This window comes from Myotis nattereri, assembly GCF_964212035.1.
Source record: "Myotis nattereri genome assembly, chromosome: 21".
Taxonomy (NCBI): domain Eukaryota; kingdom Metazoa; phylum Chordata; class Mammalia; order Chiroptera; family Vespertilionidae; genus Myotis; species Myotis nattereri.
Window position 1 is genome coordinate 415354 of NC_138097.1, and position 16502 is coordinate 431855.

The 16502-nt window shown below is 64.1% G+C and overlaps 1 protein-coding gene across 1 annotated transcript; it reads left to right on the forward strand.

Moving 5' to 3' along the window:
- The first annotated feature begins 912 nt into the window (after positions 1-912).
- CHRNB4 (cholinergic receptor nicotinic beta 4 subunit) lies at positions 913-15112 on the forward strand. The gene is made up of 6 exons (XM_081114883.1): positions 913-982; positions 5249-5397; positions 7112-7156; positions 7258-7367; positions 8698-9640; positions 14255-15112. Exons 1-6 carry the CDS (start codon positions 931-933, stop codon positions 14393-14395), a joined length of 1440 nt encoding a protein of 479 aa, XP_080971009.1. The 5' UTR covers positions 913-930; the 3' UTR covers positions 14396-15112.
- Positions 15113-16502: the final 1390 nt, after the last annotated feature.

Sequence of the window (16502 nt, forward strand, 5' to 3'; positions counted from 1 at the left end):
GCCGGGCTCACGCCCCCACCCCTGCCCGGCTCCTGGCTCCCCCCAACCCCCAGGGATCCCGACTTCAGATCTTTCCTCTCCGGGATGGAATGCAGCCACTTCCCCGACATCAGAGGGTTCTGCGCAGGCACCTGCCTCAGTCTTCCCATCTGCACAATGGGCGCAGGCGCTGTCCCCCGGGTTAGGACCCCAGAGCCCGTCCCGCGGCCCCGCCCCCTCCCTGAGCCGGCCACGCCCCGAGAGAGTTGGCCCCTCCCCTCCCCTGAGTCGGCCACGCCCCGAGCGAGTTGGCCCCGCCCCCTCCCCTGAGCCGGCCTCGCCCAGAGCGAGTTGGCCCCGCCCCCTCCCCTGAGCCGGCCTCGCCCCGAGCGAGTTGGCCCCGCCCCCTCCCCTGAGCCGGCCTCGCCCCGAGCGAGTTGGCCCCGCCCTCTCCCCTGAGTCGGCCACGCCCCGAGCGAGTTGGCCCCGCCCCCTCCCCTGAGCCGGCCTCGCCCAGAGCGTGTTGGCCCCGCCCCCTCCCTGAGCCGGTCGCGCCCCGAGCGGGTTGGCCCCGCCCCCTCCCCTGAGCCGGCCTCGCCCAGAGCGAGTTGGCCCCGCCCCCTCCCCTGAGCCGGCCTCGCCCAGAGCGTGTTGGGCCCTCCCCTCCCTGAGCCGGCCCCGCCCTGAGAGAGTCGGCCCCGCCCCCTCCCTGAGCCGGCCTCGCCCAGAGCGAGTTGGCCCCGCCCCTCCCTGAGCCGGCCCCGCCCTGAGAGAGTCGGCCCCGCCCCCGGACCTGGGCGGCTGGGCGGGTCCTGGCGGGGCCCCAGCGCCCACGCGCGCTCTTTCTCCGCGGACACCCCTGCCCGGTCCCCCACTCGCGGCCGCCGCTGGCTAGTGGTCCCGCCCGTGTCCGACAGGAGCCCGTGGTGCCGCCTCCCGGCCCCGCCCGCCATGAGGAGCGCGCACCCCCTGGTCCTCTTCTTGGCGGCCCTTTGCGCGCGCGGTGAGTCCCCGGGGGAAGGTGGGGTGGGGGGCGGGAGGTGGGGGCGCGGGGCGCCGAGCCCGCGGGACCGGCCGCAGGTGGGCGAGTGTGGCCGAGGCTGTCCTGGTCGCGCAGGCGGGGCGGGTCTGCGAGGTTGGGGTGCGGACCGACCCTCCCCGCAGGGCCAGGGGGGCCCTGGGGATGGATGCCCGCCCGGGGGAGGCAGGTCGGGGCGCGCGCTCCAAGTCCGTCCGTCCGTCCGTCCGTCCGTCCGCGGGAGGGTCCCTCGGCCCCGCGCGAGGGGAGGCTGCGGGCGCCGACACCGGCTCCGGCTCCCACGGGTGCCTCCCCGCGACTTGTGGACCCCGCACCCCGGGAGCAAGCCCCCCGCACCCCGGGAGCTCAGCGCTGAGGGGAGGAACCCCGCCCAACCGGTCAGTCCTGGACCCGGGACGGGTGCAGCTTGGGGTGAATCTCCTAGAAACACCCCCTCCTCCGGGCACAACCCCCCCGGGGCGGGTCTGGGCAGCGGCGGGGCTGAGGGCCACCCCGGAGGGCACCCCCAATCAGCCCCAACTTGCAGGCAGAGTCCGGGTGTGGCGAGGGCTGCCTCCCCGGGCCCCGGTTTCCCCGCTGGAGCGCAAAGGACCCCGTGGGCTCCCCCTGGGGCCCCAGCTGGTCCTCTGCGCCCGGCCGGCCTGGAGGACCAGGGTTTTATCTCCGGGGCGAGGACACCCCGCAGGGCGCTGGAGGCAGGACCGGGTGGGGCTCTCCCGGGGGCCGTGGCTGCACCGCCACCTGCTGGCGACCCCCCGGTGCCATTCCCTTCCCCTCCCCCGGCCTCAGTTTCCCCCTTTGTTCCATGGGGAGGTCCCCCCCCACCCCGTGGGGCTCACCCAGCAGATTCCCGCCCCGCCCCGGGGCCTGCAGGTGGGAATCCCTGGCCCTGCAGCCTGGATCTGCGTTTATTTATTTTTTATTTTTTTAAATATATTTTATTGATTTTTACAGAGAGGAAAGGAGAGGGATAGAGTTAGAAACATCGATGAGAGAGAAACACCGATCAGCTGCCTCCTGCACGCCCCCCACTGGGGATGTGCCCGCAACCCAGGTACATGCTCTTGGCCAGAATCGAACCCGGGACCCTTCAGTCCGCAGGCCGACGCTCTATCCACTGAGCCAAACCGGTCAGGGCTGGAACTGCGTTTAGGTAGCTTCCCCCGGAGTCATGGTTGGAGGAGTGACTGGTCCTAAAGGTGAGCTTTTTGCAACAGGTGAAAAACCCCGACTTTTAAAAAAACCCCATCGCTGCCGTTTCATAGATACAGGCGCCCGTTATGGGCCTCGGAGAAGGACACACACACACGAACACACACACGCACACGCACACACACACACACGCACACGCACGCACACACACGCACACACACACGCACACACACACGCGCGCACGCACGCACACACACGCACACACACACCCCAGCTGAGAACCGCGGCCTCGGGGGCCCACGTGCAGACAACACCCGTGACCTTTCCCTTCTGCGGTTTCATTCAAGACGGGGATTATCTTCCCGTGTTTCCGACACAGATTTCCCCACGGGCCCTGCTTTTCCGAGCCGCGTGCACATTCACCCGGGTTAGAATTCTGGGATATGAACCCCGGTTCTGGTTCTGTTGGGGGGCCCGGTTTCCTGGACAGAGAGGCAGGCGGCCCACGTCCCCAGCACCCCTGGCTCGTGACTGGCCCCCGGTGGGGGGCTCTCTGACTCACAGTGTCAGCCCCCGGGGCTGGGGTGTGAGACTGCGCCCTGTTCTGGGCGCCCCCCACCCTGGCATCTGGGGTGAGGGGCCCGTCCCCTCTCTTTGGGACCCACGGATTGGAAAGCCCAAGTGTGCGTTGTTGGGGGCTCCGTTCTGGGGCGTGGGTGTGGGTTCCAGCCCACGGCAGCCCTGAGGGCACCCCACCCCAGCCCCCACGCTCACAGGCAAGTCCGCACAGACAGACGCTGAGCACACACTGGGCGCTGGGGCGGCGTCCTTACCGGGATTCAGCACCTCAGGGAAGAGGCCCTGGGGCTATGGGGGGTCAGGGGGGGCAGCTGGTTCTGAGAGAGGCCTTGGGGCTATGGGGGGTCAGGGGGGGCAGCTGGTTCTGAGAGAGGCCTTGGGGCTATGGGGGGTCAGGGGGGGCAGCTGGTTCTGAGAGAGGCCTTGGGGCTATGGGGGGTCAGGGGGGGCAGCTGGTTCTGAGAGAGGCCTTGGGGCTATGGGGGAGGGTCAGGGGGGGCAGCTGGTTCTGAGAGAGGCCTTGGGGCTATGGGGGGTCAGGGGGGGCAGCTGGTTCTAAGAGAGGCCTTGGGGCTATGGGGGGGTCAGGGGGCGCTGGTTCTGAGAGAGGCCCTGGGGCTATGGGGGGTCAGGGGGGGAAGCTGGGTCTGAGAGAGGCCCTGGGGCTATGGGAGGGACAGGAGGGGGGCAGCTGGGTCTGAGAGAGGCCCCGCCCTGGCTCTGCCTCTGCTCCCCAGGGGCCTGGAGGACGTGCCTCCCCTTTGGGCTGAGAAGCAGAGAGGGGGGCTGAATGGGGTTTGGAGCGTCTGACCCAGGAGCCCAGAGCTGGTCCTCAGGGTGGGGCGGGTCCCTGGGGGCCGGCCGGATGCCTGAGGCAGGACAGGCCCGAAGACGCCCCACCTGAGCCTCCCAGGTGGGCTGGGTGGGAGTCCCCAGGGCAGCCACGGCCCCTCGGAACCCGGGTGGACCAGCCCCTGGGAGATGGGGGACCCGCCTTCCCCGGAACCTCGGGACTCGGGGTCCAGGAGCTGCAGGTCCTGACCCAGAGCCGCCCCAGACATGGCAGACAGGCGTGGGCAAGTCATACCCCTCTTCATAAAATGATGGGTCAGGCCCTGGCCAGGGTGGCTCAGTGGATAGAGCGCCGGCCTGCAGACCGAAGGGTCCCGGGTTCGATTCCGGTCAAGGGCACGTTCCTTGGTCGCAGGTTCCTCCCGGCCCAGGCCCGCGTGCAGGAGGCAGCCACATGGCTATGTTTCTCTGACATCAATATTTCTCTCTGTCTCTCCCTCTCCCTGCCACTCTCTCTAAAAACCAATGGACAAATATCCTCGGGTGAGGATTAAAAAAAATAAAATAAAATGACGGGTCAGCCCAAATGTATATACTGGAGAGGGCCCGTGGGAGGGACCCCGCTGGGGCTGGGCCTCCCCGGCCTCTGGCAGGGGTTCGGGCGTGGGAGGCGGGGCTCAGAATCTAGGCCAAGCACCCAGGCCGGCTGGACAGCCCCAGGCGGAGTGGGGGAGGGACGGAGCGAAGGTGCCCAGAGCCTCTCTCACGGGCACTAAACGTAGCATCTGCTCCAGATGGGCAGCAGGTCGGAAACGGCCGGCGGGGGTGTCGGCAGCTCCTGTGGCCGGAAGTTCACCTCCCGGGGAGTCGGCCTCACACTCGCTCAGTTGGAACAATGCACACTGTCCCCCCCCACCCCCCCGCACCCCGTCCCCACCCAGAGAGAGAGTCTGGTAAGACAGGTGAGCTGGCGGCCCCACGGGCACCCCCACCTCCTCACCCCCCCTTACTCCCCATCCTCTCCCGCCTGCTCTCCGAGGCCCATGCTATTCCTCCTGCCCCCCCCCCCCGCACACTCTCACCTCTCTCCCCCCCGTCTCCTGGGCTGCCCAGCTCAGCTGTCCCTGGCCCCCCTTCGAGTGCCCCCTCTCCAAGGCGCCCCTCCACCCCCAACACGTTCTCTGCCCCAAGAGCCAGGCCAGGGCCGTGAGGGAGGACGGGGCTGGAGGACAGACAGAGGCTGGGAGGCAGGACGGACGGAACTGGCGGCCGGCCGCTTGAACACGCACGGGTTTTGGACTGGGAGCCCGGAGTGTGGGGGGCCAGTCCCTGCTGGAGGAACGGACGAGGGGGAGCTGGGACGGGGGAGCCCAGCTGAGCTCTGTCCCAGATTATTAAAAATATTTTTATTGACTTCAGCGAGGAAGGGAGAGGGAAACAGAGAGAGGAACATCCGTGATGAGAGAGCATCATGGACCGGCCGCCTCCTGCACGCCCCGCGCTGGGGATGGAGCCCGCGACCCGGGCCTGTGCCCCGACCGGGACTCGAACCCCGACCTCCTGGTTCAGAGGCCGACGCCCAATCGCCGAGCCACGCGCGCCAGGCTGTTCTGCATATTTAATCGAACACATCAGTGGCTATCTTCTTAGCTCGGCGGCGGGCTCCCCGGCCCGCGAGGCACCCCCCTCACGCCCCCTTTTCCCCAGGGCACTGCCGCGTGGCCAACGCCGAAGAGCGGCTCATGGACGACCTCCTGAACAGGACGCGCTACAACAACCTGATCCGCCCGGCCACCAGCTCCTCCCAGCTCATCTCCATCCGGCTGCAGCTCTCGCTGGCCCAGCTCATCAGCGTGGTGGGTGCAGGGCCGGGGCCGGGGCCGGGCCGGGGTGGGTGACCCTGCTCTCCCTCGGGCACGGCCGGGACTCGGGGACAAGGCCCTGGCGTCTTCATCGGATCACCTCTCTGCGCATCAATGAAGGGGGGAGGGGGGGAGCGGGAGGACTGAGGCATGGGACCCCGTTCTCATAGGGGTGTCCTACCTCTCGAAGGGAGGTGGGTTCCGTGGGTCACACCTTTGTTAAACGGGTCAAACGGTACCCAGGAGACCTGTGCAGGTCGCACTGTGTAAAAGTTACGCCTCAACTTTAAAAGATCGTTTTTAAAAATATAGTTTTATTGATTTCAGAGAGGAAGGGAGAGGGAGAGAGAGAGAAACATCAATGATGAGAGAGAATCATGGATCGGCTGCCTCCTGCACGCCCCCCACTGGGGATCGAGCCCGCAACCCGGCCTGTGCCCCGACCGGGAATCGAACCCTGACCTCCTGGTTTGTCTACACCCAGACTTTAAAAGATCTTTTAAAGACGCATGAAGTTCCCCCCTTTCAGTGTGGGCAGAGTAACCTGCTCCAGGTCACCCACCTTTCCACAAGGACAATTAGAAAAGCTGCCGCCCCCCCCCCCAAAAAAAAAATGGCCCAGCTGAGTGCATGCACGCCCACGGCCTGGGGCAGGGGGCGCATGTTGGAGTCTGAGCTTCGCTAAGGAGGTGGGGCCTTGCTGGAGACATTGAAAGGGCACTCCTGAGGGTCGGCCTATGAACCAGGAGGTCCCGGTTCGATTCCCGGCCAGGGCACATGCCCCGGTTGTGGGCTCCATCCCCAGCAGGGGGCGTGCAGGAGGTGGCCGATCCATGGTTCTCTCTCATCAGTGATGTTTCCATCTCTCTCTCTCTCTCCCTCTCTCTTCCTTGAAATCAATAAGATCAATAAAAATACTTTTTTTAAAGAGAAAGAAAATAGCCACTAGTGTGTTCAAGAAAATGATAGTGACGGAGAATGTAAAGCCGCCAGGGGAGGGATTAACGGCGGACGGGTCAGCGGAAGGGGAGGTTAAGGGACTGGGAGACAGGTCAGTGGAAACCATCCTATAGAATAAAAGCCTAATATGCTAAGTGTGTGGTTGTCTGGTCGGCAGTTCAACCAATCAAAGCGTAATATGCTAATGATATGCTAAGGCTGCTCAACCACTCGCTATGACGTGCACTGACCACCAGGGGGCAGACAGTCGACTGGTAGGTTAGCTTGCTGCTGGGGTCCAGCTGATCGGGGACTGAGTGAGATGGACAGGACACGCCCTGGAGCCCTCTCTCGTCCCTCCCCGGCCCGATCATGCACCAGTGGGGTCCCTCGGCCTGGCCTGCACCCTCTCACAATCCGGGACCCCCTCGGGGGATGTCAGAGAGCCCGTTTCAGCCCAATCCTACAGGCCAGGCAGAGGGACACCTCCCCACTGGTGTACGAATTTGTGCACCGGGCCACTAGCAAAAGAGGATGAAAAAGAGAGAAGATAGTAGGGGGCCTGTCTGGGGTGCGAGTCCCTGAGAAGGCACTGCCATGGAGGACGGGGGCACCCCGCGGGGGAGAGCAGGAGTCCGTCTCTGACTCCCTGGGTCTGGACGGCCCTGGAGGCCTCCAAGGGCTGCCGGGTGGGGGGCGGGGTGGGCTCAGAGCCTCTGTGTGGGGGCTCCTCCCACCCCGTGGCCTGACCGCCCCCCTCTCTCCCCAGAACGAGCGTGAGCAGATCATGACCACCAACGTCTGGCTGAAACAGGTAAGTGCCCCGAGGGTGCCCGCCCGGGGGGCCTCGCTCCAGGGCTGCCGTGGGTGGCAGGGGCCTGGGGGTGACCGGGCCCCGCCCGCCCGCCCGCCCAGGAATGGACAGACTACCGCCTGGCCTGGAACAGCTCCCGCTACGAGGGCGTGAAGGTCCTGCGCATCCCCGCCAAGCGCCTCTGGCTGCCGGACATTGTGCTCTACAACAAGTGAGTGGCGGGGGCGGGGGCGGGAGCCTGAACCCCGTCTGGGCTCCACCCCAACTTCCTCACTGTCACGCTGGAGGAGGAGTCAGACAGGAGCAGAGCCAGTGCCCTCAGCTACAGACGGGGAACGGTTTTCCCATCTGTACAATGGGTATAACAACAAGTCTTCCCGCCGCCGTTCCTAATGACGGTGACGGAGAATTTAAAGCTGCCACGGGAGGGATTAACGGCTGACGGGTCTTAGCAGAAGGGGAGGTTAAGGGACTGGGAGAGAGGTCAGTGGAGACCATCCTATAGAATAAAAGCCTAATATGCTAAGTGCCCAGTTGTCCAGTCAGCCGCTCAACCAATCAAAGCGTAATATGCTAATGATATGCTAAGGCCGCCATGGGAGGGACTTAAGGGCAGAAGGGTTAAGTCAAGGAGGCCCAGCTGTGACCAGGCCTATAGCCCTGTGACCCCCCGGCCAGGGCTCTTTCTTTTTTTGATCCTCACCCAAAGGATATGCTCCCACTGATTTTAGGGTGAGTGGGAGAGAGAGGGGGAGACAGAGAGAAACATCCATGTGAGAGAGACACATCGATGGGTTGCCCCCTGCACGCGCCCTGACCAGGGCCTGGGCCGGGGAGGAGCCTGCCACCGAGGTACATGCCCTTGACCAGGAATCGAACCCGGGACCCTTCCGTCCGCAGGCCGACGCTCTATCCACTGAGCCACACCGGCCGGGGCCACGGCTCTTTCTGACCCTCCGCTGCTTGGCCGGTGTTGGGTGTTGGTGGTAGCGCTGACTTCCTGTGTGTGTCAGTGTCTCCGGCAGGCGGAGGGATGGGAGGGACACCGGTAGAAGCATGAAACGGTTAGGAGTGCATGGCCTAGGGCAGTGCTCGGCAAGCTGCGGCTCGCGAGCCACATGCGGCTCTTTGGCCCCTTGAGTGCAGCTCTTCCACAAAATACTGACTTCTGCGCGTGGGCCACGAAGTTTCCATCGCACTGTACGTGCGCGCCCGCCCGCACGTGGTATTTTGTGGCAGAGCCGCACTCCAGGGGCCAAAGAGCCGCATGTGGCTCGCGAGCCGCGGTTTGCCCACCACGGGTCAGGGACGGCCGACCTCAGCTGTTCTGCATGCCAGGTCCCCGGGTCCTCGGTTTCCCCACCTGTACAATGGGTCTAACAACAAGTCTACCCGCCGTTCCAAGTACCAGTGAAGCAGGCTTCCCAGGGAGGGCCTGGGGGTGAGGGGGGGCTGAGGCGCCCCGTGGGAATCATCCCGCCGGGTTTGGGGTGCGCTCTGACGGCGGCTCCCCTCCCTCCGGGCCCGGCGCCCGCCCGCAGCGCGGACGGGACCTACGAGGTGTCCCTCTACACCAACGCGGTGGTGCAGGCCAACGGCAGCATCATGTGGCTGCCGCCCGCCATCTGCAAGAGCGCCTGCAAGATCGAGGTGAGGCACTTCCCCTTCGACCAGCAGAACTGCAGCCTCAAGTTCCGCTCCTGGACCTACGACCACACGGAGATCGACATGGTCCTCATGACGCCCACCGCCAACAAGGACGACTTCACCCCCAGCGGCGAGTGGGACATCCTGGCGCTGCCGGGGCGCCGGACGGTGAACCCGCGGGACCCCCGCTACGTGGACGTGACCTACGACTTCATCCTCCGGCGCAAGCCGCTCTTCTACACCATCAACATCATCATCCCCTGCGTGCTCATCACCTCGCTGGCCATCCTGGTCTTCTACCTGCCGTCCGACTGCGGCGAGAAGATGACACTGTGCATCTCCGTGCTGCTGGCGCTCACCGTCTTCCTGCTGCTCATCTCCAAGATCGTGCCGCCCACCTCCCTGGACGTGCCGCTCATCGGCAAGTACCTCATGTTCACCATGGTGCTCGTCACCTTCTCCATCGTCACCAGCGTCTGCGTGCTCAACGTGCACCACCGCGCGCCCGGCACCCACACCATGGCGCCCTGGGTGCAGCGCTGCTTCCTGCACCAGCTGCCCGCCTTCCTCTTCATGAAGCGCCCGGGGGGCGGCCCCGCCAGGGCCTCCCAGCCCGGCAGGCCCCGCCCGGCCCGGTCGGAGGCCTCGGCCTCGGCCGCGGGTCCCGCCGGCTCCCCCGGCGTCTACGGGAGCTCCTCCGCGTACTTTGTGAATCCTGAAGCCGTGGCCCCCAAGGCCCCAGCGGCTTCGGGGAGGTTCCCGCGGGACGTGCAGGAGGCGCTGGAGGGCGTCAGCTTCATCGCCCGGCACATGAGGAGCGACGACAAGGACCAGAGCGTAAGTTGCTGGCCGGCCGCCATCTGCCCAGTGGATGGAGCTCGGGTCATTCTCCCCGGGGGGTCCCCGGTCCCCCAAACGCTTGGCTGGAATAAGGAATCCAAAGTGGGGATGAGTTCCAGGATAGCTTCACGCATCTGGGGGGAGGCAGGGGCGGCCCGCGGTCCCTTTCGTCTGTTCTGGGCTCCCCGAGAGCAGATGCTAAGATGAGGACCTGGGCCGCCCTGGCCGGTGGTGCTCAGTGGATGGAGCGTCGGCCCGCGGACTGAAGGGTCCCGGGTTCGATTCTGGTCAAGGGCACGGACCTCAGTGGCAGGCTCGATCCCTCGCCCTGGTTAGGCAACCAATCGATGTGTCTCGCTCACATCAATGCTTCCTTCTCTCTCTCTCTCTCTCTCTTTCAATTTGAGGGGCCGGCACTCTAACCACTGAGCAAACTGGCTAGGGCTCCAGTTGCAGGGTTTTTAGTGTGTGTGGGTTTTTAGTTTTTGTGTTTGTTTTTTAATATATATATATATATATATTTTTAAGTTTTGCCTTTTTATTTTTTTAAATTGATTTCAGAGAGGAAGGGAGAGAGACAGAGAGATAGAAACATCAACGATGAGAGAGATTCATTGATTGGCTGCCTCTTGCCCGTCCCTCCCTGGGGCAGGGGGGAATCAATCCCGCAACCCAGGCATGTGCCCTTGGCTGGAATCGAACCCGGGACCCTTTAGTCCACAGGCGGACGCTCTATCCACTGAGCCACACCAGCCAGGGCTGATATACTTTTGTTGATGCCAGAGAGGAAGGGAGAGGGAGAGAGAGATAGAAACATCATGATGAGAGAGAATCATCGATTGGCTGCCGCCACCCGGGCATGTGCCCTGACCGGGAATCGAACCGGCTGGGCCCCAGTTACAGATTTTTAAAAGGAGGTTACGGAAACTCTCAGCCGTAAGCACTAGCGTGTAGCTGTCCCCACCGGCTCCTCTGAACGGGGGGCCCCGCGAAGGAGGGGTCAGCGACCGCACACGGAATACCGTGGTCGCTACACACGTCCACACACACGTCCACCCCGGGCACGGCGTGTCCGTCCTGGGAAAGTTCTCACGTGGACAGCATGTCCGTCCTGGGAAAGTTCCCACCGTCCCGGGCACGGCGTGTCCGTCCTGGGAAAGTTCCCACCGTCCCGGGCACGGCGTGTCCGTCCCGCGAAAGCTCCCACCGTCCCGGGCACGGCGTGTCCGTCCCGGGAAAGTTCCCACCGCCCCGGGCACGGCGTGTCCGTCCCGGGAAAGTTCCCACCGCCCCGGGCACGGCGTGTCCGTCCCGGGAAAGTTCCCACCGCCCCGGGCACGGCGTGTCCGTCCCGGGAAAGTTCCCACCGCCCCGGGCACGGCGTGTCCGTCCTGGGAACGTTCTCACGTGGACGGCGTGTCCGTCCCGGGAAAGTTCCCACCGTCCCAGGCATGGCGTGTCCGTCCTGGGAAAGGTCTCACCGTCCCGGGCACGGCGTGTCCGTCCTGGGAAAGGTCTCACGTGGACAGCGTGTCCGTCCTGGGAACGTTCTCACGTGGACGGCGTGTCCGTCCTGGGAACGTTCTCGCCGTCCCGGGCACGGCGTGTCCGTCCTGGGAAAGGTCTCACGTGGACAGCGTGTCCGTCCTGGGAACGTTCTCACGTGGACAGCGTGTCCGTCCTGGGAACGTTCTCACGTGGACGGCGTGTCCGTCCTGGGAAAGGTCTCACCGTCCCGGGCACGGCGTGTCCGTCCTGGGAACGTTCTCACGTGGACGGCGTGTCAGAGCAGGTGTCGCCCTCACAGCCCGCAGCTGCAGGGGGCGGGGAGAGGGGTGAGGAGAGCGCATCGCCTCCTTCCTCCCTTCCTCCGGGGAGAGCGCTGGGCGTCCCTGAGTCAGCTCGCAGGGGAGGAGCAGCGGGCAGGGCTCCGGGAGGACACTGAGGAGAGGGAAGGGGAGCGTCCATCTCAGATGGAGTGTGGACCGAGCTCTCCCCCGGGGGTCCCGCCGCGCCTGGGAGCCGTGGGAAAGCAGCGGCCTCGGCCCCTCTGACCCGCTGGCTCAGAGCCGGCGCTTCGCCAGGTCTCCAGGGGGTTCCTGGGCGCCGCCCGCAGTGAGAAACGGCTCCACACGACTTCCAGGCCTCGCTTTTTATGTTTAATTTTAATTTTTTATATTTTTATTGAAGGGAAAGGAGAGTGAGAGAAACATCCATGATGAGAGAGAATCATGGGCCGGCTGCCTCGTGCACGCCCCCCACTGGGGATGGAGCCCACAACCCGGGCCTGTGCCCTTGGCTGGAATCGAACCCGGGACCCTTCAGTCCGCAGGCCGACGCTCTATCCACTGAGCCACACCAGCCAGGGCTTCCATTGATTGTTTTTTTAGAGGTAGTGGAAGGGAGGGGGGGAGAGAGAAAGAGAGATCGATGGGAGAGACAGCACATTGATTGGTTGCCTCCTGCACATGCCCCACCGGGACTGGGGAACCTGCAGCCAAGGTACGTGCCCAGGACCAGGAATCAAACCCGCCAGCCTTTGGTCTACGTGCCGACGCTCTAACCATTGAGCTAAGCTGCCAACACTCTTTTTTTTTTTACATAATATGTTTTTATTGGTTTTAAAGAGAGTAGGAGGGAGAGATCGAAACATCGATGAGAGAGAACATCCACAGGCTGCCTCCTGCACGCCCCCTACTGGGGATCCGGCCCGCAACCCAACCCGGGCATGTGCCCTGACCGGGAATCGAACCTGGCGACCTCTGGGTTCATGAGTCAACGCTCAACCGCTGAGCCAGGCTGGCCGGGCAGGGAGCCACGTTTTAGCTGGATCCCGGGGGTTCCTGGGCGCGCGCGGGCTGAGAACCTCTGTCTCCCATCGCCCTGCCCGAGCTGGCACCGTCCTGAGCTCTCTGCTAACGGGCTCCCCGCCCGCTTGGCACTCCCCGGCCTCCTGCTGTTCCTCAGCCCCTTCCCTGAGAGCCTCTCCAAGGAGGAAGCCAGGCAGGCCCCCGGCTGTCATACCCACCCGTGCTCCCCGGGCTCCGGCCACACGCGTGGGGGGGACTCCGCGGGGCCCTGGCCTGCGTCACCGCCGACCCTCCCAGGAGCCTGTGCCAGGCGTTTCCTCAAAGCCTCCTTTTCCGACGGGAAGGCTGGGCCCAGAGAGGGCCGGCGACCGGCTCAGGGCCACACAGCCGGCCCAGAGCAGAGCCAGCTCCGTCCCCAGAGTGTTCGGACGTCCCTTGACCCGCTTGCCCTGCGCTGAGCACGGGGTGGGTTTGGTTGGTCCCCTGTCCCGCGTCCAGCTGCCTGCCCTTCGGCCCCTGGGCAGCCAGCTGTTTGCCATCCTCAGCTCTCACCCTCCTGTGACTAACTGGTCACTATAAATAGTGCAACGTTTTTTATTTTTAAAAGAGGGAAAGGCGCGGACACGCACACACCACATAAAAGCCGTCTGAGATTAGGGCTGCCCAAAAGCAACCCCAGAAAGCCAGGAGGGCGCGCGTGCCTGGAGAGCCGCGGGGTGCCTGCTGGTCTGGGGGCTGGGGGCCGGGGCCGGCTGCCATGGGATCATCCAGGGTGAACGCGCGCTGCCGTGGACGGGGCCCTGAAACCTGGGGCACTGACTCCAGCTGGCCCATCGCTGCCCGCACGTCCAGCTCGAGCCTCGCTCCCCCTCCCCCCGGGGAAGGACGCAGAGGGCCTCAGAGGGACCAGGGTGTGAGCACAGGTGTGCGGGAGGGAGGCCAGGAGGCCGGAGCTTTCTGGGGGCATCTACCCCCCTCACCCCATTCCCGGCAAAGGAGGCACTTTTGTGGGGGCCAGCCAGATGCCTGCCGACTCCACACCTGGCTGAGAGAGAGAGAGAGAGAGAGAGAGAGAGAGAGAGAGAGAGAGAGAGAAAGGCCCAGATGATGCAATAGAGGAGGCTGGGTCTTGATTACAGGAACTCACAGACACTGCTATTTTTTATCTTTTTTTAAACTATATATTTTTATTGATTTCAGAGAGGAAGGGAGAGGGAGAGAGAGAAACATCAATGATGACAGAGAATCATGGATCGGCTGCCTCCTGCACGCCCCCCACTGGGGATGGAGCCCGCCACCCGGGCATGTGGCCCTAGACAGGAATCGAACCCGGGACCTTTCAGTCCGCAGACTGACGCTCTATCCACTGAGCCAGACCAGCCAGGGCACAGACGCTGCTGTTCCCAGAACCGAGCAAATTAAACACCAGTATTTCCAAGTGTCCTGCATGCCCCCGTGTGCACCCCACTCAGCAAGGGGGGCCCCAAATCTAGCTGGGGGTGGCGCCAGCTCGGGAGGCTTGGGGTGACAATAAGGGAGAGGCCGTGTCCCCCTGTTTACAGTCAGGTTTGGTTTCTGACCACATTCCTAATCTCCTATCGGTGACGGCAATGCCACGGGGGCAGGTGGGATGGACAGCCTCCTGCTCAGAGCGGCACCCCCCCCCCCACGTCCTCAGCGGCCTGTGGGGTCCTGACGGGATAGTGCGGGCTCAGCCCGGGGTGGGGGGCAGGGGAGGGCAGGGGGGACGCCGCGCCCGCCCGCCGCCCGCCCCCGTGACCCGCCTCTCGTCTGCCCGCAGGTGGTGGAGGACTGGAAGTACGTGGCCATGGTGGTCGACCGGCTCTTCCTGTGGGTGTTCGTGGTCGTGTGCGTGCTGGGCACTGTGGGGCTCTTCCTGCCCCCCCTCTTCCAGAACCACACGCCCTCAGGGGGGCCCTAGGCTGCCCTGCATGTCCCAGGCCCCCCGCCCCCGCCCCCAGTTTGTAGGGTGAGATGATGGGAGCGGCCCAGTGGGCAGTCTGCTGTTTCCTTCAGGGTGAACCCCGCGGGGCCCCCAAAAGGAACATGACACCATCACCCGTCAACCCGTGAACCAGCCACAGCGTGGGAGGGGCCAGGGCTGAGGCCTGCGCTGGCCTCTCTGCAGGCCGAGCTGGGACCCAGGACAGCCCAGCTGGAGGAGCTTGGGGAGGTTTGGTTCTGGCCAGTCTTCCCTGCATCGGGGCCAGGACGGGCACCATAGCAGCACCCACTGTGTGCCAGTCCCCTTCCCGGGTACCCCAGGCCCCCTGGCCCTCTCTGGCCCTCACACACTTCAGGATCCTTCCCAGCTCCGAGCCTGTGCCTTCATAGGACCTTCGACCCAAACCCTCCCGCCCCCAGGGCCTCCCCGGCTCCGCCCCGGCTGCATCCTCCCCGAGAGGCCTTGCCCGGTCCCCCACTCCGCAGCCTTCTCCCCCGGGGCCACAGTACCCACCACCTTCCTCCAGTGCCCCTCAGCTCCCGGGGTTCTTGTCTGCGGGCGTGTGTCTGGGCCACGTCCGCCCGCCAGAGGGGCAGCTCCGTGAGAGCAGAGACCCGTTCCTTCGTGGCCGCGGCGGCCTCCCCGGGGCCCGGGACAGAGCTCGGCACAATAAACGCGTGTTGAATGAATGAACGAGAGGCTCCTGTTCCTCCTTCAGGCCGCCCCTGGTTCCCCACACGAAAGCCTGGCCCTCTCCCCCCCCCACCCTCCACAGCCCGGTCCCTCCGCGCGGTACCATCGCCGGTTCAGCTGTCTCCCTCAGGTGCTCACGGCCCGCCCTATCTTTTCCCAGTACCTGATGCGCTCAGAATATTTGTAGAAGGAAAGATACCTTTTTGTAAATTCTATTTTTGTGAATGATACAGTTCTAGCCCAGCCGGTGTGGCTCAGTGGTCGACCTCTGAACCCGGAGGTCACGGTTCGATTCCCAGTCAGGGCACATGCCTGGGTTGCGGGCTCCATCCCCAGTGTGGGGTGTGCAGGAGGCAGCTGATCCATGATTCTCTCACATCATTGATGTTTCCGTCTCTCTCTCACTCTCTGAATTAAAAAATGGAAATGACACAAAAATCTCCTGTTGGCCAGGAAAAGTACATTTTTGACATGTGTCTAGGTTCGTGTAATCAGAATATCTGAGACCCATTATAAAAACTAGAGGCCTGGTGCACGAATTCGTGCACCAGTGGGGTCCCTCAGCCTGGCCTGTGGGATTGGGCCAAAACCAGCTCTCTGACATCCCCCGAAGGGTCCCAGATTGCAAGAGGGCACAGGTATCGGTATCAAGCCTAAACTGGCAGTCGGACATCCCTCTCACAATCCGGGACCACTGGCTCCTAACTGCTCACCTGCCTGCCTGCCTGATCTCCCCTAACTGCCCCTCCCGCTGGCCTGGTCACCCCCACACAGCCTGCTGCTCAGTCGTTTGGTCGCCCCTCACTGACACTCCTGTGGGGCTGGTCGCCCTTCACTGACCCCCCTGCAGGCCTGGTTGCCCCACACAGCCTGTCCAGCCGTCCGTTCGGTTGCGATGGTCACTTAAGCTTTTATATATATAGATAACTCCTTTTTGCTATCGCTGTGGTCCTGCCTCCCTCCACCCCCAGCCCCAGCAGCCACTCATCTTTCCCGATCACTTGGTCTTGTCTAGCCGGGAACACCGTTCACAGGCATCGCACGGTATGGGACCTCCGCTCACTCACGTGATGCCTTTGAGACTCGGATCCAAGTCGCTGAGGCCACCGATCAATTATTCCTCGGTCACGTGGGTGTTGGACACGTTTAGGCAGGGACCAGTTTGGGGCAATTGTGCACAGAGCTGCTCCGTGAACAGCAGTTTTCATTTCTCCGGATGGAGACTCGGGAGCCGGGTTCGAGGGGGAGTGTACGAGTAACTGAGGTGAGACCGTCAGCCTGCTCGCAGGAGGGGCTGTGCCGTCTCGCACTCCCTCCGGCCAGGTAGGAGGGCCCCGTTGCTCTGTGTCCTCGCCGGCACTTGGGACTGGCTGCGCTTTCTGCTTTAGCC

Coding starts and splice junctions, on each gene's coding strand:
- CHRNB4 (XM_081114883.1), top strand. CDS start 931: ATGAGGAGCGCGCACCCCCTGGTCCTCTTCTTGGCGGCCCTTTGCGCG. Junction 983..5,248: donor GGCGGCCCTTTGCGCGCGCG/GTGAGTCCCCGG, acceptor CCTTTTCCCCAG/GGCACTGCCGCGTGGCCAAC. Junction 9,641..14,254: donor GCGACGACAAGGACCAGAGC/GTAAGTTGCTGG, acceptor GTCTGCCCGCAG/GTGGTGGAGGACTGGAAGTA.